Source organism: Lynx rufus, unplaced genomic scaffold, assembly GCF_022079265.1.
Source record: "Lynx rufus isolate CCGP_SWC_20201006 ecotype Redwood Valley unplaced genomic scaffold, mLynRuf1.p SCAF_1, whole genome shotgun sequence".
NCBI lineage: Eukaryota > Metazoa > Chordata > Mammalia > Carnivora > Felidae > Lynx > Lynx rufus.
This window is the reverse complement of record NW_025814823.1, coordinates 197,183,059-197,207,002: the sequence shown is the minus strand read 5'-3', so window position 1 is coordinate 197,207,002 and position 23,944 is coordinate 197,183,059. Positions and strand designations below refer to the sequence as shown.

At 52.1% G+C, this 23,944-nt stretch overlaps 1 protein-coding gene across 1 annotated transcript in view; it reads left to right on the top strand.

Moving 5' to 3' along the window:
* ARHGEF37 (Rho guanine nucleotide exchange factor 37) overlaps positions 1–21,949 on the top strand; it is a 58,161-nt gene extending 36,212 nt beyond the window's left edge. Inside the window, exons 5-13 of the mRNA XM_047092471.1 lie at positions 4,156–4,355; positions 5,659–5,789; positions 6,492–6,596; positions 8,573–8,683; positions 9,467–9,796; positions 12,232–12,360; positions 14,670–14,865; positions 16,384–16,541; positions 19,025–21,949. Coding sequence (XP_046948427.1) covers positions 4,156–4,355; positions 5,659–5,789; positions 6,492–6,596; positions 8,573–8,683; positions 9,467–9,796; positions 12,232–12,360; positions 14,670–14,865; positions 16,384–16,541; positions 19,025–19,234 — 1,570 coding nt within the window. The 3' untranslated portion in view covers positions 19,235–21,949. The remainder of the gene's footprint in view (positions 1–4,155; positions 4,356–5,658; positions 5,790–6,491; positions 6,597–8,572; positions 8,684–9,466; positions 9,797–12,231; positions 12,361–14,669; positions 14,866–16,383; positions 16,542–19,024) is intronic.
* Positions 21,950–23,944: the final 1,995 nt, after the last annotated feature.

The window sequence follows — 23,944 nt, the reverse complement described above, 5'->3', positions numbered from 1 at the left end:
TTCAAGCCCTGGGCTCTCTGCTGACAGCAGGGAGCCCACTTCAGATTCTCTGTCCCCTTCTCTCTCTGTCCCTCCCCTACTCATTTTCTCTCTCTCTCTCTCTCTCTCTCTCTGCCCCTCCCCTACTCATTCTCTCTCTCTCCCTCTCTCTCTGCCCCTCCCTTGCTTGTGGGCACAGGTGCATGCACTCATGCTCTCTCTTTCTCCCTGTAAATAAATAAACTTTAACAAATAAATAAATATAAAAGTAATGTATGCTTACTAAAAAAAAAAAGGAATATTTAAACAATTCACAGATATATAAAGTAAAAGGTAAAAGTCCATTCCCCGTTGGTCTCACATTTCCCCATCTCTCCACCTCGTAGTTAACCTTTTCTATCCAGGTTTTCTTCTGTTCATTTAAAGACAGGCAGACAGACTTTACACGCAGAAGTCTAAGTGTTGGATGGATGGATGGATGGATGGAAAGAAAAGTAATGAAGGAAGGAGAAATTTAAAGGGGCTCTGACTTACCTGCTTTTCTAGAACTTTTTCACTTAACCACGGTCATGAATATCTTTTCACAACACTAGGAATACTTCTAGCATGTTCTTGTTAATGGCCCCACAGAGTTCCTTTCCAGGGCAGCTCAGACTGTGGTTTATTTAACCAAGCCCCTACTGATGGATATCTGGCTTGTTTCCAATTTTTTACTGCGATAAATAGAGTTGTTGGTAGCTCCCACCTTTATCTTTGCTCACTTGAGTTGACATTTCTGTGGGCAGATATCTGGAGTAGGATCGATGGAACAAGGATTTGTACATTTCACAAATTGCCAAACTGTTCTTCAAAATGATCTTACCAATTGCTGCTACCACCAAGAGAATGTAAGTGGGCCTGTTTCCCCTTCCCACACCCATTTTCTTTTTCTTCCTTCCTTCCTTCCTTCCTTCCTTCCTTCCTTCCTTCCTTCCTCTCTCCCTCCCTCCCTTTGGATTATCTTTCAGTTTTTGTTGCCTGTCTGAAAGGCTACTTAAACATTTTCTCCAGATTACCTTAGAAAAGCCATAAACATAAAAGGCTGCTATGATTCTGTCATGACTGCTTGATAATTCTGGAGAAGAGCTGTGATCATTTCTTTGAAGACCCCCCCCATCCCCTTATTTGTGGAGTGACAGCTGTCCCTAGGAGGCAGTTGGCCCTTTCCCATGGAAAGTAAGCTCAGAGGATAGAGTATTGCAAATGTCTGGTGACTTTCTCCATCTCCCCTGCTCGTGGTCAGCCAAGTGCTAGGAAACCCGTGGCGAGAGCAGATGGTTAGCGTAGGCATGTCCTGACAGGTAATTCTACCCCTACCCACCCACCCCCAACCCCCTGCAGCTAATGAAGGGCACCCACCTGCTCTGCCTATTCTTAGCCTCATGACTGATCTTTGCTGGACATTTGGTCTGGAAATATTTCCTTTGGAGGAAGAGCAAGAGGCATGGGTACCACGGAGAGGGGGGCAAAGAATGGCTGTGAGCAGCATCTGTAAGTCTTCTTGGAGGAGGCATGCGTAGACACTGAGGCTTGAAATCCTCGCGAGCTTCTCGAAAGGCAGGTCTAAAGGCTGCTGGTCACGATCAAGGGAAGACTGTTGGAACCTCTTCCCAGATGCCATTGACTTGAGCATTCTTTCTGCAAATGCTAGACATCATCAATAAAGGGACTAGAAATGGTCACCCATTCATCAAATAGTGCATCTGGAAGGGGTCTTGACGCTAGTTGTTCATGTGTTTTGTTTTATTTTTTAGCTTTTTAGTGAAAATTTCCACACCTGTAGAAAAATGGAAGAATGTAATAAACGTATGCCACTTCCTAAAATTAACCAGTGTTAACATTTTGTTTCGTCTATCTTTATACTAAACTATTTAAAGACAAATGTAGACATTATGACTTTTTACCCTTAAATACTTTAAATGCATCCTAAACATAAAGTGCCTATGATTTTTTTTAAATCTTTTGACTTTGATTTTTTATTTTTTTAAGTTTTATTTACCAAGTTTTTATTGACAAATTTTGTAACAGCGATAACATGAGCTTATTTTAGTAAACCTGGGTAGAATAAGTATTTCATATTTAATGTTGATGACTGTAGAGATAGGCATTTTTAAAAAAATGTTTATTTATTTTTGAGAGAGAGAGGGAGGGAGGGGCAGACAGAGAGGGAGACACAGAATCTAAAGCAGGCTCCAGGCTCTGAAGTGTCTGTACAGAGCCCGATGTGGGGCTTGAACTCACAAACTGTGAGATCATGACCTGAGCTGAAGTCAGATGCTTAACTGAATGAGCCACCCAGGTGCCCCAAGACAAGCCTGTTTTAACTAAACTGATAAACTAGCTTCATTACCAAATCTTGTCCCAGATCACATAAACCTGAAATTCACTTTGGTTGTTTTTATTCTGTTTTTGAGAAATTTTAAAGAAGTTTTACTTAAGTAATCTCTACACCCAACATGGAGCTGGAACTCATAACCCTAAGATCAACAGTTGCATGCTTACCAGCTGAGCCAGCCAGGCACCCCCATTTTTGAGAATTTTTATGAATACTAGGATTATGTAAGTGCTTCATTTTCTTTAAGCTGGTTAAAGAGAATTGTTTTACCAAGTAATTTTAGCAATACCTTAGAGGTAGAAAGTGCCATATATTCAAAATAGATGCAACGTATATAAATATACAGACAGATCCGGAGATTTTGTTGTTATTAGTATTTGTGAAGAAGGTTTTTGAGATTTGTATTTGTCCTTGGAAGAAATCTTGAGGCTGAGGTCTAGAGTTTGCGCAAGCGAGTCTTTTTAGCAGTTCATTTTTAAAAAATATTTATTTCTTGATTGATTGATTTGATTTGATTTTTTTAAAATATAGTTTATTGCCAAGTTAGCTAACATACGGTGTATACAGTGTGCTCTTGACTTCAGAGATCGATTCCCGTGATTCATAGCTTACATACAACAGCCGGTGCTCATCCCAAGAACTGCCCTCCTCAATGCCCATCACCCATTTTCCCCCGAGTTTTATTTTTTTTTAATTTTCATTTATTTATTTTGAGAGAGAGTGTGTGCATGTGCACAAGCAGGGTTGGGGCAGAAACAGAGAGAGTCCCAAGCAGGCTCCCCACTGTCCGCGTGGAGCTCGACGAGGACTCAGATTCACAAACTGTGAGATCATGAGTTGAGCCGAAATCAAGAGTCAAAAGATGCCTAACCGAATGAGCCCCCCAGGCGCCCCTACAACTTTTGATTTAAAAATTGTTTTAAATGTTTTATTTATTTTTGAGAGAGAAAGAGAGAGAGACAGAGTACTGGTGGGGGAGGGGCAGAGAGAGAGGGAGACAGAAAGCTTTTGATTTTTAAAGCAACAGAACCATTTGAATGAGTGAAATATAAAATGGATGTCCCGCATACGGAGTTGTGCTTGAGACAGTGCCAAGTGGACGTGTCAAGCAGGCAGTTGACTGTGTGAGTCTGGAGCTCTGGACAGAAGCTGGAAATGGAGATCTGGGTTTGGGATGTGCTTAAAGCCACAGGCCAAGAAAATGGCCCATGGAGAAGGAGAAGCAGGACAATGGGCATCTATGGGGCCAAAAGAAGAAACTGTTTTAAGAGCAGGGAGCAGGGGCGCCTGGGTGGCTCAGTCGGTTAAAGCGACCGACTTTGGCTCAGGTCATGATCTCACGGTTCGTGAGTTAGAGCCGCTCATCGGGCTCTGTGCTGACAGCTTGGAGCCTGGAGCCCATTTCTGATTCTGTGTCTCCCTCTCTCTGCCCCGCCCCCGCTCACGCTCTGTCTCTCTCTCCTTCAAAAATTAATAAACATTAAAAAAAAAAATATATGAGCAGGGAGCAGTCAGCTGTGTCTGCTGCTGAGAGGCCAAGGAAGCTGAGGACAAAGAACTAACCGTTGCATTTAGTACAGATGGGGACTCAGGGCCCAGAAAGAGGTACAGTGAGAAGTAGCACTGCCTATCTAACATCTAGACCTCACGCGTTACAGATGAGGAAACCGAGGGCCATGGAAGGAGGGTGACTTACCTGAGAGCCCACGGCGAGTTAAACGGCAGCTCTGGGACCAGAGCCCAGTCCTCCTGGTGCCCGAAAGGGTGGGCTTTACCTACCTAACGCCAACCTTCTCCCCCAGGCCACAAGCTGGGCCCTCAGGCCTCAGTTTCTTACTGGTAATCCCTCTGCAGAGGATTACCAAGTACCCATTGCTGCTGCAGAAAATCCTGGAGAACACAGATCCTGATGCCAGTGCCTACCCTGTACTTCAGAGGGCTGCCTCTGCCCTCCAAGACGTGAACGCCAACATCAATGAGTACAAGAGGCGCAAGGAAGTGGGTAAGGACTGGGGGGATTTAGGGGCTGTTATCAGTGAGAATGCGTCCAGATCCAAAACTCATCTCAGACTGTCTTCATTAATAAAGGGAATGTAGCAGCTCACGTAACCACAAGTCCAGAGATAATATGGGCTTTCGGTAGGATTTAATCAGGGGGCTGGCTCCATTTCCCATAATTCTCTTATCTCCGGTCTTTACTCTGTGTCAGCGTCATCTTCAGGCTGGCCTCCCTCATGATAGTAGTTCCAAGACTCACATCTGCACAGCAAAGCCTCTAGGAGAAGACGGGGCCTTTCTCCCCTTAGTCATAAAATTAAATTGGAGCTTCACGCTGATAGGATCCACTTGGGTCATGTGCTCCCCCTGAACCAATCAGCACGCTTAGGAGAATGCCATGAGCTGATTGGCTTGGGCCTGGTTTATGTTTCATTCTTGAGACCAATCACTGTGGCCAGGGGTTTGGGATTACATGAACTGGCTTATGCCCGTGAGCCCCCACCCCTTGAACTAAAGTGAGATCAGTCCCATCCGAACCAGGAGGCTGCTCTACTGCGGAGGAGACATGAATAGGGGGAGGCCAGGAGCCGTGTATATATACCTTGGGAAGAGCAGCTAGTGGGTGGGGAACTCTATCTCTCAGGTTGTTGGAACTGAAGGACTTGGAAAAGGAAGCCGTGTCCCAAGCGGGGAGAACACGCAACCGCACGACCTAGATGGTACAGAGGTGCTAGTTTAGCCAGCTCACGTTTCCCAGGGCTGACCGTGACATGTCTTTCATTCATTATCTGGGCTGAGCCTTACAATCTACACTCCAGGTAAAATGAGAGCTGACAGAGCTGGGAAGAGGCAGAGCTGGGTGTCAAACTCAGGCCCCGGGGCTGGGTGGCAGACCGGTCCTACACCAGGACTGGGGATGTGTGCGCCCCAGCCTGGCCTGGCTAGCACTGGCCACGGGGCCCCAGGCAAATCACCTCCCTCTTCTTTAGAAAGTGCCTTCAGACCCACTATCTTATGTGACCCTCCCAGCAATCACACGAGGGGGCTGGTCTCGTGTGCAAATGAAGAAATGGGCCCAAGAAGTGGGCGACTTGCCAAAGTCCCACAGCTCCTGAGCCGGGGCTCACACCTTGGAGCGAGGGGCGCCGAGCCCTGTGCTCTTCCTCGGCAGCCTGCCATCCTAATGGATGTGACGCTGATGTCTGAGAAGAGGGCTCTGGGTGGGTGCCGGACCAGGTGTGTCAGGGATGCCTGCTTTCCTGGGTCCGCTTTGGTTCCCATGCCTTCTCTGTCCTCTGTTGGTGCAGCCTCCAAGTATACCAGAGTGGGGCAGCTGACGCTCCGGGAGAGGCTGGCCCGGATCAACACGCACACCCTCTCCAAGAAGACCACCCGGCTGAGCCAGCTGCTGAAGCAGGAAGCTGGGCTTGTGCCCAGGGTGAGCTCCCAGGGCGGGGGCGACGGAGGAAGGGTTGCATCCCAGCCATCCCAAGGAGCAGGACTATGCAGTGGGTGGGGCAGGCTTAGACCCCTTTCGGAGATGAGGAAGCTGAGGCTAAGCGGGTGAAGGGAGTGCCCCACACGGCATAGCCAGGAGGAGGCAGAGGTGGTCCCCTCACGTGATTCTGAAGAGCCAGGGTAGGGCTTTCTCCTCTGCCTCCTGTGCTACTCTTTCTCTGAGTACTTTTTTATATGCAGACAGGAGAGCTGATCTCTGGGTTTGGGCAAGGAACCAGCTCTGAATAACTATCAGCAGCTCAGGCTGATCGAATACCTCCTCTGAACCAGGCATGGTTTGATCCACCCAGTGAAGTAGGTGTTTTGATTACCCCATTTGCAGATGACAGAACAGGCTCAGAGAGGGTAAAACACTTGCCCAAGGTCCCACAGCTAGGAAGCAAGTGAACCAGGACTCCTACGCTCGCTCATGTATCGGAGTTCATGGTCTGAGTACAATTCCATTAGGCCGCACTCACTGCCTCTAACTGTCCCACTCGGCTTTGGGGCCATAGGAAGTGGCTCTGAGGGGCAGGGCTGGGCGAGGTGGTCCCCCGTGAGGATTTGGGATGCGGGTGTGGGTCTACACTGCCTCACTGCCTCCCCCAGGGATATTCTCAGCTCTCACAAACTCTCCTCTCAGACAGAAGACAAGGAATTCGATTACTTAGAAGAGAGGTTGCACTGGGTGTCGCTGTGTGTGACCGAGACGAAGAACAACGTGGCTGTTTACCTGGCTAATCTGGAGGTGAGGATCTTGCAGTTAATGACGGGTGGGCTGGGCTGGGCCCCCCAGGCAGGAGGCACGCCGGGCTAATCTGACAAGCTGGCAGAGGCAGGAGCTGCGGGAACCAAACGGAAGAGGTCACCTGGTCACTGGCTGTAGGCCAGAAGAAGGCCCTGGGCAAGCACTCCCCAACCCTTAGCTTCCAAGCCCATTGAGCTGGTAGGGAATGAGCTTGGTTAAAATTCACTGGCGTCCGAGCCCTCTAGAGGGACCCTGCCATTCTGGCACCTAGAGCAGGTGACAGACTCAGGTGCCTGAAGGAGTCAGGCAGGTAATATTACCGAGTGAAATGTGCAGGTGTTCAAGGCTTAATATCTAACAGGCTATTTATGAGACTTTTCAGGAGCGTTAAATACATAATAATATTTAGAATTTGACTGACTGACTGGATGGGCGGATGGTTCCAAGCTAAAGGGGCAGCTGTTACTTGGCTCGGGGAAGCTGTTGCTGTTTGGGAGTGTGGACCCAGAGTAGCCAGTTCTGATTTTAGGGGGAAAAAAAAGACAACAACTGAAAATTCAGACTTTTAGACGAAATCTCCTGATGTGTCCATGTGAACGACAAATGAAAATTTAAATGCTGTACAGGCCCAAGAAAAAATGTTTCTAGGGGCTGAATTTAGCCTGCAGGAACCCCAGTTTGCATGCCTTCCGACACGTCATTTGCCTCGTGCCCAAAGCGTCCTTCACTTTTGTTATCGATGCTGACTCATTCCATCCACTCTGTCCCTTTCCTGTGGTTTCGCTCTCAGTCATGTCCATTGGTGCAAAGCAGTCTGGTCAGATGATCACAGGCTCTTCGTACAGTGAGGTTTGGGGTGGCCTTACGGGAAGTGTGTAAAATGAGGGAGGCCACAGTTCCCTTTGTGTGGGGCAGATCCCCCTGCTCATTCCTGCTCCATCCCGGGCCCCCCAGCGGAAGGATCCGGCAGCAGGATCCTGTCACAGTACAACGAGCTGGGTGGGGAAGGCTCTCAAGAAAAAGGATGGAGAGGCCATGAGAGAGAAACCAGAGGCGTATGAGAGACACATGTGGCTCTGCAGGTAGGACAGATATTTGGAAGCATTTGGCTGCATTTCCCCAGACTCAGGCTTATGTGACAGACACAGCATTGACATGCAATCCCATAACAAGCACGCAACTCCCTCTTGTAATCCCCAGTCCAGGAGAACCTTCTTTTGCCTGTGTGTCTTTAACACAGGCAGAGCGAGGGGCGCCTGGGTGGCTCAGTCGGTTGGGCGTCCGACTTCGGCTCGGGTCGTGATCTTACGGTCTGTGAGTTCCAGCCCTGCGTCGGGCTCTGTGCGAAAAGCTCGGAGCCTGGAGCCTGGAGCCTGCTTCTGATTCTGTGTCTCCCTCTCTCTCTGCCCCTTCCCCGCTCAAGCTCTGTCTCTCTCTCTCTCAAAAATAAACATTAAAAAAAACCAAACAAACACGGGCAGAGCGAGTCTCGGGCTGGGAGCCTTCTGTAGGCAATGATGTCCAGACAGAACTTAACGACATTGTTTTTATTGCAATTACTCTTACATGCCTATTTATGACAGTGATTGCTGGTTTTCCTCTTATGGTAGTGTCATCAGTGGGTTGTTGTTTTTTTTTTTAAATTCTTTGATACAAATAGGCATGGTTAGTTGATTTCAAGGGTTAATAGAATGTGTGGAACATGGACATGGCAGTAAAACCACAAAGGTGATTGGCAAAGGCATGAAGTTTGGAAAGCGCTGGAATAGGGAGAGAGATGTTGGTTCAGTCCAAGGAAGAACTTTCTAATCACCCAAGTTGTGCAAGGATTGACTAGGCTGTGTGCTTCCCTGTCACGGTGGGTGTGCAGAGAGCCTGGACAGTCTCTTTGAGGGTAGAGTTGGGGGGTGGGGATACAGGCGTGAGATGGCTGTGATGGGCCATGACTGACTGTCTCTCCTTTGCTCGGGGTCCAGGCTTTCCTCCGCTTCAGGCCGCAGGAATCCGAGCTGGACATCCCTGGGGGGCCGGTGGTGCAGTACTGCAGCCTGATGGGAGACCTCCAGCTCCAGGCCTTCCCAGACTTTGTAAGTGCAGCCTCTCCTTTCCCCTTGCTTTTCAGGCAGGCGGCAGAGCCTATTAGGAACGATATTTAGGGGGCGCCTCGCGGGCTCCGTCGGTAGAACATGCAGCTCTTGATCTCGCGGTTGGGAGTTCGAACTCCACGTTGGGTGTAGAGATTACTTAAAAAAAAAAAAAAAGAAGAAGAAAAAGAAGAATATTTAAAAGTCAGGACCTTTACATAGTTGTCACATCCGCAACTGCCCGGAGTTGTCAGCAGGGCAGGGATTATTATTAATGCATTTTACTGATAAAAATAGCCCCCGCTAATGTTTGTTGTGCCTTGCTGTCTGCCAGGCACATAAGCTGCTGAGCCCTTTACAGTCTTCATCTCATTTAATCTTCACAACATGGCTCACGGGGTCGATGCTATTAAGAGCCCCATTCTACAGATGAGAGCTGGAGGCTCAGAGAGGGTGACTTCCCAAGTGACTCAGATGGTCAATGGCAAGTTGGGATCTGAGCCCCCAAAGATTGTGTTTGCGATCACCACTCTATACAAGATCTTTTCAGACCTGTGCACAGATGCTGGGAAGCGCCAGGCACTCTGCTAAGCTCGTATGTGCGCCGTCCCCGTTTTTCAGATGGGCACGTGGAGGCCCAGAAAGGTTCCGTAACACGCAAGAGGCCACGGCTAGTCTGTGGGGGCGGGACTAGAGCCCAGTCCTACCTGCCTCCAAAACCCCTTCTCCCAGGTGCCTGTCCTCTGCCACTTCCTTGCCCAGCCCCCAGCTCACCTCTCCCCACAGAAGCAGCGGCTGGAAGGCCTGGTATGGCAGCCATTGTGCAGCCTCGCTAAAGCCCTGAGTGGCCCTCAGAACCTGGTCAAGAAGCGTCTGGACAAACTACTGGACTTCGAGAGGGTGGAAGAGAAGCTGTCGGAGGTGGGCAGCGTGACGTACGAGGAGCAGGAGGCCCGGCACACGTACCAGGCCCTCAACTCCCTGTTGGTGGCTGAACTCCCCCAGCTTAACCAGCTGGCCATGCGGTGGCTGGGCCAGATCTTGCACACGTTCGTGGACCTCCAGAGGGACCTTGCAAAGCAAGTGCTGCAGAGGGCAGAGGGCAGCTTGGCCCAGGTAAGGCCTCTGTAGGATAGCCAGGCAAGGCCTCTTGGCCCCTTCAGTCAGCTGTTTGCGGGGGCTGGGATGGGGGGCCTTCCAAACAGGCCATCAGGTGCTTGGGAGGAGCCCACGGGGACCTTCTGGATCTCTCTGATGCCGGTTCTCCTTCCATTAATGGAATCAGATCATGTAAACAAGGGTAGAACTGGGACTTCAGGCCATTCCTGGGCTCTGGGATTCAGAAGCAGAAGAGGCTCTGCTGGGAAAATAGCAGACCTTGGGGCCAGGCCTTGGGGTGTATTAGACATTGGTGACAGAGGCCAGGACCCTTCTACACAATCAGGAGTGAATGTCCCAAGCCTCGTTCTGCTGCTACTATTGTTCTGCTGCTACTATTCTTCTAGCAGCCGCCTCCTTGTGAGCACTTAGTGAGTACCTTCCGTGAATTGTCTCACCTAATCTTCACAGTGACCCTGTAGAGTAGGTGGTGTTATTGTCCTCATTCCAAAAGGAAGCCCCGGGCACAGAGGGGTTAAACGGCTTGCCCAAGGCCACCCCCACTGATAGCAGGATTTGAACCCTTGCAGTTCAACCCTGGAGCCCAGGCTCTGAACAACGCTTGACAGCCCGTTAGAAGAGCTGTCTGCTGAAAGCATAAAGAGCTTGCAAAGAGGTTTGGACAAACTTCCAAGGGCAAACTTTGGTTCTTGAAAACTGGGGTTGACACAGGAAGGCAGACTCAGCTGCTTTCCAGTCTCTCTCTGATGTCAGCATCCGAGCTGAGGGGCTTGTGGGTCTGGCCCCCCGGGAACTTCAGCACTCCCCATACCACATGCTGTCTCCTCTGCCTCATGGCCTCCAGCTCAGCTGCCCCCATGCAGTTTGTTGCATGAGATTTCCTCTAAATCACACATGCTCCACCTCCGTGGAGACTCTGTGCCTCGCTGCACCCCTGCAGCCCCTTCCAGCACACCTCTTCTGAGTGTGACCACGGCCCTTTGCACCAACTCCTTCCTTGGCCTGGAACACCCCTACCCCATCGTCCCCCATGCCTTCCACAGTGCCTGGTGTATGGCGGGAACGCCCCAAACATGTGGAGGATGAACAAGTCTCTCCATGAAGCCCTCCGAATCCCCTCTCCCGGCTGGGAGAGCCCATCTCACCGTCCTCTGCCCTCCACCAGCCCTTCGGATGTGCTCTGTGAAGCACTTAGCAGAGACTGCCTTCTGCTGGGCTGCTGGATGAAGCTGTTTCCCCTTATTGAGGAGGGCTGGGACTGTAGGCTTTATTCTTTTTGGCCTTCCAAGCATTTAATACAGAGTTCTATCTCAGACACTCTTTTTGAATTCAATTAAGCCTGAACCATCTGCAAAAAGAAGCATTTCTCTTTCCTGAAGGCAGAGGGTAAATCTGATTAGATGATCTTGTCACTCTCTTCCCGCCCTCTAGTTTTCCCTCCAAGGCTGCCAGGCCCCTGGTGTTCAGACCGGGATGTGCTGGGCTGGGGAGTATTACAGGGTGCCAATAGCGGGAAGGTCAGCTTTATACAAGCTGAAAGGGGACATTTCCTGGTTGGGCCTGTCAGTGATTGGTGCCCGCTTCCTGTCTGTGGCCCATGGCCCCTCCCCCTGGACTGGTCCTGTGGAGCCCAAGAAAGGCCTGCACGGTGGAGCCTCAGTCTGTCCGCATCCTGGGGGGCGGGGGAAGGGCTCTGAGTCAGAGCCAAGAGCAGTGAGTTTGGTGACAAGCTGAGAGAGGACATGTCTCTGTTAGCTGTGGGGTCTAACTCATTCCTAGGTCGTGTGGTAAGAATGCTGGAGATGGCTAGCAGGGCCAGGGGCTCAGCGTGGAGCATTACTCAGAACTCCTTGGGCTCCAACCCAGCTTAGGCCTAAAGAACAGTGTCGTGACTTGCATAACTGGGAGGCTCCGGAGGGGATGAGCCCCGGGCAGGCTGCATTCAGTACAGATATGGTTGTCGGGGCTCTGACTCTCGCTCCCCCTCCTGGCTCTGTGTCCCTCTCCGGGTTGGCTTCATTCTCAGGCAGACCCTTTTTCTGCACGGTGGGAGAGACAGCTTCACATCTCAGAAGCTAGGGGAAATGTTATTCTGTCGTTCTCAGCCTTCACATACTAAATCTGCGGGAGGACGACTCTGAGCCTTGCGTGGGCTGCTTGTCCAGTCCGTGGGCTGATCACGGTGGATGGGAGAAGGGTGGTCGTGCCTGCCAGCTGTGTGGCTGCAACACCACGGTGGGCAATCCCTCGAGACCCTCCCAGAGGGATGCTTTCTTGAAGGACAGAGAGTGGGGCAGTCGGCAGGCAAAAATGGCAGCCGACAAAGACAGAAAGACCCATCGTAACACAACGGGGCTGGAGTGTAGGCTGCCAGAGTCCTTCTGTCCCCTTTCTCCAGAGCGTGCTCTGATGACAGTGTCTGCCCCACCCAGCTGCCTCACCACCACCTCTCCGAGCCAGCCTTCAGGAAGCTGGTGGAGGATGTGCTGGGCCAGACTGGTCACCAGCTTCGCTCCTTTCAGGAGAGCTTTGAGAAAGTGCTGCCACCTCCCACCGTACAGGTAAGTGTCCCTCCTTGTCCCGTAGACCGTTCGGTCCTTCACCTGCCAATGGGGTGCAGCTTTTTTTTTTTTTTTGTAAAATATTTTTCTCTAAAATATAAGGAAAGGGTACCTTCCAGTCCACTTGAAGGAGATACACAGATAATCTGTTTTGTTTAAAAAAAATTTTTTTTTTATGTTTTATAGTTGAGAGAGAGAGAGACAGAGAGCGAGTAGGGGAGGGGCAGAGAGACAGAGACGGAATCGGAAGCAGGCTCCAGGCTCTGAGCTGTCAGCACAGAGCCCGACAAGGGGCTCGAACTCACAAAACCATGAGATCATGACCTGAGCTGAAGTCAGATGCTTAACCGACTAAGCCATCCAGGTGCCCCTAGGTAGTCTGTTTTGTAAACAGAGCTGAAGTAGCTAAAGGAGAAAGAGTCCCCAGAGGAGGACGGGCCTGGATTTGAGGAAATTCAAACTGGGTGTTCAGTCGTACGTGGAATTGCGAAATTAAGGGTCAGGAGACACTACCAGGATTCCCCAGAAGGGGGAAGGGGACACAGAGGGACAAGTAAAGGAGCCCAGCAGAGCGCGCCCATACACGTGGCCTGGGCACGTGGCTGGAGTGCAGAGAAGGTCAAAGACCATCAGAGATGCATGGCCGTTCCGAGGGGTGCTGACTCCTGCTTGGGCCACAGCCGTCCCCCACTTCCTCCCCTACGCTGACACTGCCCCAGCAGAGGTCTCCTGGGGGGTGTGGCAGGGGCCCTGCTATGCGGGGAGAGGAAGGTGCAGAAAATCACAGAGCAGGCACTTGTATGGGTCCCGGGGCGTGGGAGCCTCCTCTCTCTTTCTACTTAAGACACAATAACGTTCTTATCGGAAAAGCATCCCAAGCTGATTGTAGAAAGAAGACACAGAGAAACAAAAAAGAGAAAACGAATGGGAACATCATAACCCCAGTATGTGTTGCAAGTCAGTAGAAGAGAAGGGAAGCCCCTTCTTTTCCACCTTTGTTTCTGCCCCACCGCCCACACTCCCCCTATCCATTCCAGACTTCTCTGCCTGAGGGTGCAGAACCCACAGAAGCGAGGTGGTCACCCAGGAGTGCTTCTGTCCCATCACTCCTGGTGATATTTTTCCCTGGCTCCCCTCGGCTCCTCCAGGGAATACTGCTGTTCTCTTCCTAGGGCCTCTCTCAGACTTGAGAAAGGAGGCAAATGTTTCTACACCACTGGCTTTTATACTCGGGTTAACACCAGCATTCTGGGGCGGGGGGAGAGGGGGTGCGCAGCGGGGAAAGCCACCCTGTCTCCACTTTCATTTAAGGGCCTATTTAGAAACACCAGGTCCTCCTGGTTCTCGATCCTGACTAGCGAACCCTCTGGAGTAGGGCTAATGGCAGAGTCTGTGCCCAAATGCCCCTGAAGGGCACCTCTGCCTGTTTTCCCTACACCAACACCTCTTCTCCCAGAAATAATCATATAGAATATGATACATAGTCAGAGAGTATATGGTAGATCTATATTGAACATCTTAAATTTCTCCTTTGTTTTACAAAAAGGGGACAGTTGTCCCCGAGTCCCTTCTTGGTGATACTTCTGGAAACCATGAGCAAGAAAACAAAGGCAATGCCAGGAGGTCGTTGGATGGGCGGACAGTGCCACTGAGTCATTCTTCCCAGCTGGGTGGCAGTTCGCATCAGGGCAAAGCTGTCTTCTGTGTTTCCACTACCCCATTCCCAAGGCTTCCTGGGCCTTGTAAACAGTAGGTGCTCAATGAACACTTGTGGAATAAAAGATAGCACTCCCTTCCTTCACACGTGAGGGAGGGTCTGTGCGTGTCACCCTGTGCTGGCTGTCACAGCAGCCACACGAGGAAGGCCAGGTGGCCGTGGGAAGCTCACAGCCCTGCTAAGAGCCCTGCCGGGCTTTTTCCTGTGGGATGATTCAGCTTGAGGCTGGGGCCAGAGTTTAGGGCCCAGTCCTAGAGTGCTGTAACTGAGAAATTTCAGGACCCGAATTAGGATTTTAGAAAATCCCAGAAGTGTAGACCTAGAGGGGCTTTAGGGGTTAAATTAGAGGGTTTTTGGTTTTTTTTTTTTTTTTTTTCTGAGATCCCTTCGGCTGCTAAGAGTATGTGTTCTTCCTGTGGTCCAGCCATCTGTTGGCGAGGAGACTGTTGCCCGGCTGGGATGCCTGTCGGCAGCAGAGGTTGGATCAGCCCAGGTCCCCTGGCCGTCGGCACGTGGGCAAACACTGCACCGGCTTTGACACGCCAACTCAGGCCCCCGTGTCTCTGTCTGTCCCTCCCTCCCGCCCCCCCAGCCGCTCCTTCCAGGGGCTGAACGCCAGGTGCAGGCGCTGCTAAGCAGATATGGCCCGGAGAAGCTGTACCAGGTGACAAGCAACATCAGTGGGGCTGGGACTCTGGACCTGACGCTGCTGCGGGGCCAGATTGTGGCTCTCCTTCAAAACAAGGACACCAAAGGCAACAGCAGCCGCTGGCTGGTGGACACTGGGGGTACGTGGGACTTCGTGGGCTCTTCCCCTTCCTCTGGGAAAACCACCCAACAGGAACCAGCGGGGAGATCCGGGCACTAGTGTGGGCCAGAGCCTGGCTGTGCAAACCCAGGATGGGGATCGGCACAGGGGAAAATGCAGGGCTTGGGGCACAGCCAGCTGGTATGGTAGGTGACATGCCAACAAGAGGAAGGCAGTCTCATGTTGCTGCGTGCATTATCAAGCACCTACTGTGTGCTGAGCGCTGTGCAGAGAAGACAAGGACCCTGCCTCGGGACTTCACAGACCACCGGGGTGGACAGAGATGTATGGAGAGAACTCCAGTCTCGCTCTGAAAGATGTAGATTTGCAGACAGGGGACGCTTGGATCCCAGCCACATGGGAGACATCTGACATCCAGAATGAGGGAGATGTTGTCCTGTCTCCTGCGCACTGGTCCCACCCTCGGGTGTGCTGCTCAGGTCTGGGTGCCCCAGTGTAACTGGGCAGGAGGCGAGGGGCACTTTGAACCCAGGACAGGATGGCCTGCAGTGTCTTCCAAAAAGGGGCACGTGACCCACGAGGCGAGGGTGACACAGGACCCGGTGGGGATCCACAGACAGCTTTTCCCCTTCAGACTGTTTATTGTAATTGTTACTGAAATGTTTTTCTGCGTTTGAGAAAAACTAGAACCAGTACAGAAGCCGATATTTTCTTCAAATTATTGATAGCACAGGTCTAAGGTTTAAAAAGTGAGTCTATCAAAAACTTAAGAAAACGATACAATCGAGCGGAAATCGTGAAAGGGCACTCTTCGTGACCCAGCCGCCTGGGTGTTCAAGCTGGCCCCTGGGGTCAGGAGGACGGAGCCGGGATCCCCAGCCTGCCACCCTACTAACTGCGTGACCCCAGAGAAGTTACGGAGCCTCTTAAGCTGTGTTGGCTCAGCCATCAGATGGAGACAGGAGTCCTGACCCGGAGGGTGGATGTGAAAGCTAGACCATCGAATGCCAGTTCTGGCTCCCCGCGGGCCCTTGGGAAGCGCTGACCACGCACAGCCATAGCAGCCGGAATGGCACTGGAGTCGTTGTTCCTGAGCAGGAACTGGGGGCACTTGGAGAAGGGAAAGGCAGTTTCTGCCTCCTGGAAAAGGCCGTCCTGGGGTGAGGAAGCAGCCCTGCTCTGGGCCTCTGCTAGAGGGGGAGGGGACCCGTGGGCCCAGCACCGGAAAAGCAGTTTTCATACCAGCCCCAGGAAGAACTTTTTAATCTCTGTCAAAGCTGTTCAAAACAGAGTAGGCTGCCTCAGTAGGGAATGAGCTCCCTGTCAGTGAGGGTGTGCAAGTAGAGGCTGGAAACGGTGAGTGGGAGTGGGTTGGGGATGGCTTTGTGAAGTTCCTGCCGTGACCTTTTCAGGTCCTCTTTTGGGCTGGAGAGCTGTGTTGGAGGTATTCACTTCCGCGAAATGGTGGTAACTTCCTCTACCCCTGAAGGGTGGGGAGGGCGGTCCGCAGCCCGATAACGTTCTGCATGTCCTGTAGGGCATCGAGGGTACGTGCCAGCTGGGAAGCTGGAGCTGTACCATGTCATCCCCGGTCAGGAGGAGGTCAAAGAGCAAGTGCAGCCTCCCAAGGACTCCCATCATCTAACACCAGAGCCCAGCCCAGCCCCAGTCCCCTCCGTCCCAACAGTGACCCAGGTGAGTCTGGGGGAGGGGTGGGATCTGTCTCTGCATGGCCACCTGGAGTGGGGCTTTCATTTTCCTCCTGTTCCAAGAGGCTACCGTCCCATGAGGCCAGGGCCTTGGTCAGTGGCCACACCGGTGTCCTGGTCAGGAGTGGACCTGGAAGAAGGAAACCCCCATCCCTGCCACATCAGCAACCCCTTGCTCCCTATCAGCAGGACAAGTGGGATTCATTCATTCGTTCATTCATTCATTCATTGAATATTTGCCAGGCAGTGTGCTAGAGGAGAGACCTAATAATGAGCACAAGTAAATCCTGGTCCTTGCCTTCCTCAGATTTATAATCTGAGCAAGTAGTAAAATCATCATGTGGATAATTGTAAAGTTAGAGCAGTGATACATGCCAGGGCCCCAGGTGTGGGAGAGGTTCAGGAAAGGCTTTTCTCAGAAAAATGATGCTTTTTCTCAGACTTGAAGGGTGAGCAGGGACTGATTGGCTGAAGGGGGTGTGCTGGGATGTGGAGGGGAAGAGCTCCCCAGAAAGCGTGCTCCGGGAATGCAGAGGCCCAGACAGGGGCTCGTGAGGAACTGACTAAAGCAGGTGTGGTCCGGGAAGAGGAGGGCAGGGGTGAGGCGCTGCTAGAGAGGTGGGCAGGGCCAGGCCAGCAGGGCCTGGTGGTCTCGGTGAGGGTGTCAGCCTTTACTTAAAAGCAATGGGAGACGTACATGCACGTTCACTGCAGCACTATCCATAACTGCCAAAAATTAGAAACAAGTGAAATGTCCACCAGTAGATGAATGGGTAAACACAATATGGCATATCCGTCCAGTTAATTATTACTCAGCCATAAAAAAGGAGGTGCCAATACCTGCCACCACATTCAGTGTGATACGAGAGGCCACGTGCTGTGTGATTCCGCTTATATGAAAAGTCCAGAGTCCAGAACCGGCAAATGCAGAGACACAAAGTGGATCAGTGGCTGGCAGGGGCTGCGGTTGGGGGATGGGATGTGCTGCTGTCTGGTATGGGGTTTCTTTTCGAGGTGATGAAAATGTTCTGGAATCAGCAGTGAGGGTTGCTCAGCCTCTGAACGTATTAAAAACGATTGCATTGTACGCTTTAGAAAGATGACTGTCACGGTATTTGACTTATATCTCAAAACACAAGTCAGTGATGGGAAGCCACGGAAGGGTTTGACTTTGCTGGGACAGAGTTCTGGAGGGAGAGCAGCTCAGTGGGGTCGCCACGAGGGCTGGATGGGATAGGAAAGCCGGGTGGGCATGTGTGAACCTCAGTAAAGGGAGGCCACGCTCCCAGTTAGAAAGGAGGAGCTTCACAGGTGACAGTTGAGCAGCAGAAAGGGCCTGGGGGGACAAGGGGTGGGAACCCAGAGGCTTGCAGTGAATAGCCAGGGGGTGTCTCAGACCAGAGCCGAGCCTGAAGTGGGCCGCGTGGGGGCTGCATGGAAGCCTGTGGAATCTGACGTTTGCGGCTTGTGACGCGTCCCTGGGAAGGCTCCAAGGGCCAGTGCCTGGAGAACCAGCCACAATTAGTGCATCAAGCCTGCCTTCCCACCTATCAGCAAAGGACCCACGAGGATCTCACGAGAGGGCCTGGCCCCCCAGTTGAGTCCCTGCTCCACCCAGGGTGGGCAGTGTCTCTGGGTCTATCTTCCCAGACACATCAGCTGCCTCCCTGTTCATGGGTCCACACATGTGGGGTCCTCCCAGTCTTCCCTTGCTCCTGATTGTTCCTGAGGCTTGGCCACAGTAACAGTGGGAACGGTAAAAATAATCAGAGCAGCCTGCATTTACTGAGCCCTTACTGTGTACCAGGCACGGGCCTTCATCATTCATTAAATTCCCACAGCCACCTGGCGGGAAGGATGATATCACGTCCATTTTGCAGATGATGAAACTGAGGCCAGGGAGGTGAAATATTAGCCTGATAAATGCCCTTCCCTCCAATTTTTCCTCCAGCTCCGTGCTTTTCCCGAAAACATGACCAAGTCACCCAACCTCTTTTCTGTACTCCAAGCTGGGAAATGGGCCTGAGCAGATGACACCTTTAGATAGGGCGGGGTGGGGGGGAGGTGACGAGGCAGAGAAGGCCATGCCTTCTAGTCAGTGAGATGGCAGCAGTGGGCTGAGGCCAGACAGGCCTGACTTCATTGCCATGTGATTTCTGAATAAGTTGTTTGACCCCTCGGAGTCTCAACTTCCGTATCTGAAAAATGGGCCAACTGGGATTATATAATTGTGAGCATCAACACGAGGCAAAGTGCTGGGACGGAACCTGCCACATAGTGGGTATTGGTGGCGGAAGTAGCAGAGGTAGCCTTCATCTGTAGCATACAGGATGTCCTTGGGAGGTGGTGACAGCCCAGCAGTGGGGACTGAGTCGGGAGGGAGCAGGACGAACAGCCTCTCTGGGTGGAGTCTGTCTGTCTCCCCCGCCCCCCCCCGACCATTTCTGTGTCACTTTCCATGTGTTTCAGGTGGTGGCAGTGTACCCCTTCGTGGCCAGAAGCAGCCATGAAGTGAGTCTGCAGGCAGGCCAGCTGGTGACTGTCCTGGAGGCCCAGGACAAGAAGGGGAACCCAGAATGGAGCCTCGTGGAAGTGAACGGGCAGAGGGGATATGTGCCTTCCAGCTTCCTGGCCAGGGCCCCAAGCCCAGCTCCGTGGGGCTGGAGTCTGCCCTCTTAGGGTGCCCTCCTTGGAGCCCGTGTTGCCAAGGGATGGGGAGGCTTAGATGCCGTGATCCTGCGAAGGGACAGAAGCCAAGAGAAGGCGGGGCTGGAAGGGGGGGATCAGGCCAAGGTTGGGTGAAGGGCAGCCAGAAGAGGTGGGTGGACCTTGCAGAGTACCCGGCTTGGCTTGGGTGAGCTTGGAAGGCCCCAGGCAGAACCACTGTTATGCCTGCAAAGAAGGTGGTTCCCATCTGAAGTCACAACAGCCTGGATGGCAGGTCAGATTGATAAGGACTTGCTGTAGCTTATGGCCAGTCTTACCTGTGCTTTCATCCAGCCCTGCCCATGGGAGTGGGTCACCCAGGTGAAGGGTACCTGCGTGCGATGGGGTTACGGGGACACACTGGAGAGGTCCAGGGCTACCTGCCCTGACGGTTCGCTTCCTTCATGTGGCATCAGGAGACACCACAGCCGACCGGTCGTCTTTTATTTCTCCACGCTGGGAGCTGAGCTATCCTGGGCATCGAACCCCTGGGAGCCCTCTTGAGCAGGGAAGCCAGGCCGTGTGGGGCCCGTGGGAAGGTTCTCAGGAGACCGTTGGCCCGGCCTGGGAATGGGCGTGGCCACATCACAGTTCTGGAATGTGTTTAGGCAAATTGAGAATCTGTTCCGGGGAAGGGAGGGACTTTGAAAGCGTGTTAGGTGGGGCCTGTGAGGCTGTTACACACTGCTGGATTAGGGAGCGAAAGGCTATGCAAATGGCAGAGGCAACTCTATGCAGCAAGTGGTCAAAAGCCTGGTGGGTGGGGGAGCTTAGGCATGGCTTGGTTTCCAGTTTCTGGAAGTTGGGAGCCAGGGGGAATCCCCGGTGGTTTCAGGGCCTGGAGGCAGCAGTGAATGTGAAGTCAGTTGGCCGTGGAGCCTTAGACACAGGACACAACCTGTTTCTCCCTCCCCGCCACAAAGATCCAACTCACAGGGTTGTGGTGAGAATGAGCTGAGGCTAAGGTTGGGAAGCTGCTTGTAAATTGCAAAGTGTGGTATAAATGTAAATTGCCTTTGGTAGCAGGATGTGCCCAGCATCACCTGACCCAGCTGCAGCTAGGAGCGTTCCGCTCCCCATTCCCCGGGCCCCAGGCCAGACATTGTCAATCAATGTGGCGGCCTTTCCCATAAACCCAGGGTCTACTTCAGGATCCTTCTCAACACTGCATTCTAGGCAGCCACTCTCTTGAACTTGGTGAGATCAAACCCATTGTCAACCCTTTCTCGAACCTGGAAATTGAAAAACAGTTCCTGTTCAAGGAAGACTGGCCCACTGGGGCAATTTGGGGTGCAGCCACTGTTGAATCATCATCTCTGGGTTGTCACTTTGGCTAAGATAAATCTCAAGGTCCAAAGAAGGGGATGGTCCAGCGTGATCTTTAATGCAAGTGATCAATTTTGGAACGAACCCAAGTTAGAGTGTGTGTAAAAACTGGTGGCGGTTTTGGCTTATTTCCAAGAACATCTCCATGTTATTATAACTGTAGGGCCTAACGCCGTTAGCTCTGGTTTGGGGAGGGCATTTGAGAAATATGCATGCCTGTGTGAGAGTCTGCACCTCACTCCTCGGCTTGTGAAAGCAGAAGATGCATAATGCAAGAGAAACTCAGTCCCCGCTGGCCCTTTCCCAGCACGAAATTCACTCTGTAAGATGCTCTTGGCTCATTTTCCTTTCTCTTTCCTGCTCAGGTTTCTAGTACCAACAGGAAGCCTAGGGGAGCAGATAATAAAATAGAAAATGCATTTGTGTGTTCCTCACTGCCGAGAATCTGCCGTGGGCTGGAATCCTAGCTCAGGGCTTCTCAACTTGGCTACTTGCTGTGGTCCCTGGGCAACTTTCAGCTGTGACTGATGCCAGGATCTCACCCAGAGATTCTAATGGAATTCATCTGGGGTGTGGCCAGGGCCTCAGGAACTCAGAAAGCTCCTGAGGTGCTTCTGGTGTGCCATCGGGGCTGGACGAGACACTCAGGGGTGGACGAGAGGGGTGTGCAGTCAGAAGTGGCCACAGGCTATAAGCTAGGATGTACCCCATCTGAGCTTTGTCCTAGCTCAGATGTTTGGAATGGGCGGCTGTAGAGGTGGCTTGAAATAGGACAGCCTGTTCTGTCGGGTCCCAGAATGTATATTTATTAAGTGCCATTAACAGGGACCTGAACAAAAGTGGGTGTTCTTGAAGGCGTAAGGGAGAAACCTGAAATACACTTGGAACCAAATCTATCTCGCGAGGGGAAAATGAAAATGTGTTCAGTAGCACATGGGTTGTGGTGTCTTGTAGATAAGAGGATGAGATTAAAAGTCACTGACAGGTAAGAAATTGCATGTCGAGAGAGAGAGAGAACGGCCTGAACTTTCTCCAGGGGACTCTGGGTAATGTGCCTTTTCCCCCCTAAATGCCTAGATCCATTACACTGTGTCTTACTTATTTCATGGTGGGCTCTCACCTATTAAACTTGCTAAGGTTACTTGCCTGTGAACCAAACAAGACCGATTCACAAGGGTAGCCCTCGCTCCCTGCGACAGAGTGGATCCTCCTTAACCTTTTGGGCCCAAACCCGGTTTTGAACATGAGGATAAGATTACAATGTCAAGGGAAGATGAATGAATTCTCGCATACGATATGGAGGTCTAGCTTGGTGAATCAATGATGTGACCTGCTGAGAATAAAGGACTTCACCGATGAAAATGTCTCTGGGGTTTGTGGGACTCTACCCATTGGATAGTCGGATGCCACCGTGTGACCTGTGCTCACTGGATACTTGCTGTTCATAAAAATGGCGCCTCATCTGCTCCTGGGTTCGTTTAATGAGTGTCTAACACCCACCCCTTGGTGCCTCCAGGAGTTGGCCTCCGCTGCTGGGATCCGGTGAGGAGTCAGACGGATGGGGGCCCTGTCCTCCCGAAGCCCACGGTCTGGGGAGGGAGACAGACAAATCAGTAGTCAGTTACCGTGCAGTGTAAACGTTCGGGTGGGGCAGTAGCAAGTGCCAGCGGAGGGGTCACCCCCGAGACTTGGCAGCTCAGGAAGGCTTCCTGAAAGAAGCGCTGTCCGAGCTGAGGCTTGATGGGTAACTTGGGTGAAGGTGGGAGGGAGGGCACATGCCAAGGCCCAGGGGCAAGCATGAGCATGTTTCATTGGGGACCTGAAAGGCTGTAGAGCTAGGACACCGCGTGTGTGGAGGCGTGGTAGGTGTCGTGGGAGACGGCTGAGAGAGGGCAGCGTGAGAAGGAGCTCTGGGTTGTGTTCTGAAGGCAATGGGGAGCCACCGAAGGGATTGAAGTAGAGGAGTGACATACCCAGGGCTGTATTTAAGGATACAAGCTCTAGTGCATTCTGGAATTTCCCCAAGGTCCTGTCACACTGCTCAAGAAATAGATTTTCCATGCGTACTGCTTACATAAACATCCCAGAGGGGCTGGGAGGCCCTGCCTCCAGGGACTCGATCTCCCGGCCAGCTGGAGAAGCAGGACAGGGCAGGATGCCGTCAGCCCCAGAGGGGTCCTATGGACCAGGCTTGCAGGTGCTCAGATAAGAGGGAGTTCTGGGGGAGTGGAAGGCTGAAGTGCTCAGGGAGGCTTCCTGGAGGATGCAGGGCAGGGGCCGGGCTCTGTGGGATAAGTGGGATTGGGGGACTCGAAAGAGAGACCCTCTCAGGCCTGGGGAGCTAGCGTGGTGGTGTGAAAAGCTCCTGGGCCTGAGAAGACCTCTCTTTCCCTTTTGCTCGGTCTTAGGACTCCTGAGTTCAAGGTCTCCTTGACCACAGGCAAGTAGCAAGTGCACTTATCATGGTTTCTGCATGTGAAGAAATTTGGTGAGGCCCCCCAGCCTGCCCTGTCCTCTCCACTCAGCCCCAAAAGTACTCATTGTTGAGTCCTGGTTTATCCCAAGGAGTCCCTGGCTCCCTCCACCGGGACCTAGCTTCCAGCATGGAGGTCACTGTAGGGCCTGTTATGACAGGGCAGAGCCTAAAGTACCCTGGACCGGGGTTATGGGAAAAATTGGATTCCACTTTGGCAACATCAACCAGGAAGAGCAGGTAACCCGAACAATCCATTCATCTCACCTTGCTTGTCTGTTTTTTGTTTTGTTTTTGTTTTTGTTTTTTTTAATTTTTAAACATTTATTTTTGAGAGAGAGAGAGAGAGAGAGAGAGTGGGGGAGGCGCAGAGGAGACAGAATCCGAAGCGGGCTCCACACTGTCAATGCAAAGCCTGACATGGGACTTGAACCCACAAACCGTGAGATCATGACCTGAGCGGAAGTTGGACGCTCAACCGACTGAGCCGCCCAGGCGCCCCTCATGTGTTCTTATCGTAACTTCTGAACTTGTCTTTTCTGTCTTCTCATCTGTAAAATGGGCACAACTCCTGGTCTCACAGGGTGGTGGGTGGGAGTAGTAAATGGAACAGTGTGACGGCTCATGGGTCACACATCCCAGGAGCCTCACTGCTGTGCCCTGAAGGAAATGGTGAGCTCTGGCCACCAGGTGGCAGCAGGGCTCTACCCGTCCGCTGCGGGTCCTCCCGAAATGCCCTCGGGGTGGGCAGATGGCACGGTTGAGAGGAAGGACCGGGTGAGAGCTTAGGGAGTGGTGGGGACTGTGTTGGACCAGAGCACTCCCCCACGGTCCAGATTTGCTGGCAGCTTCTCGGCTGCAACCAGTGTTCCACAGAATGAGGG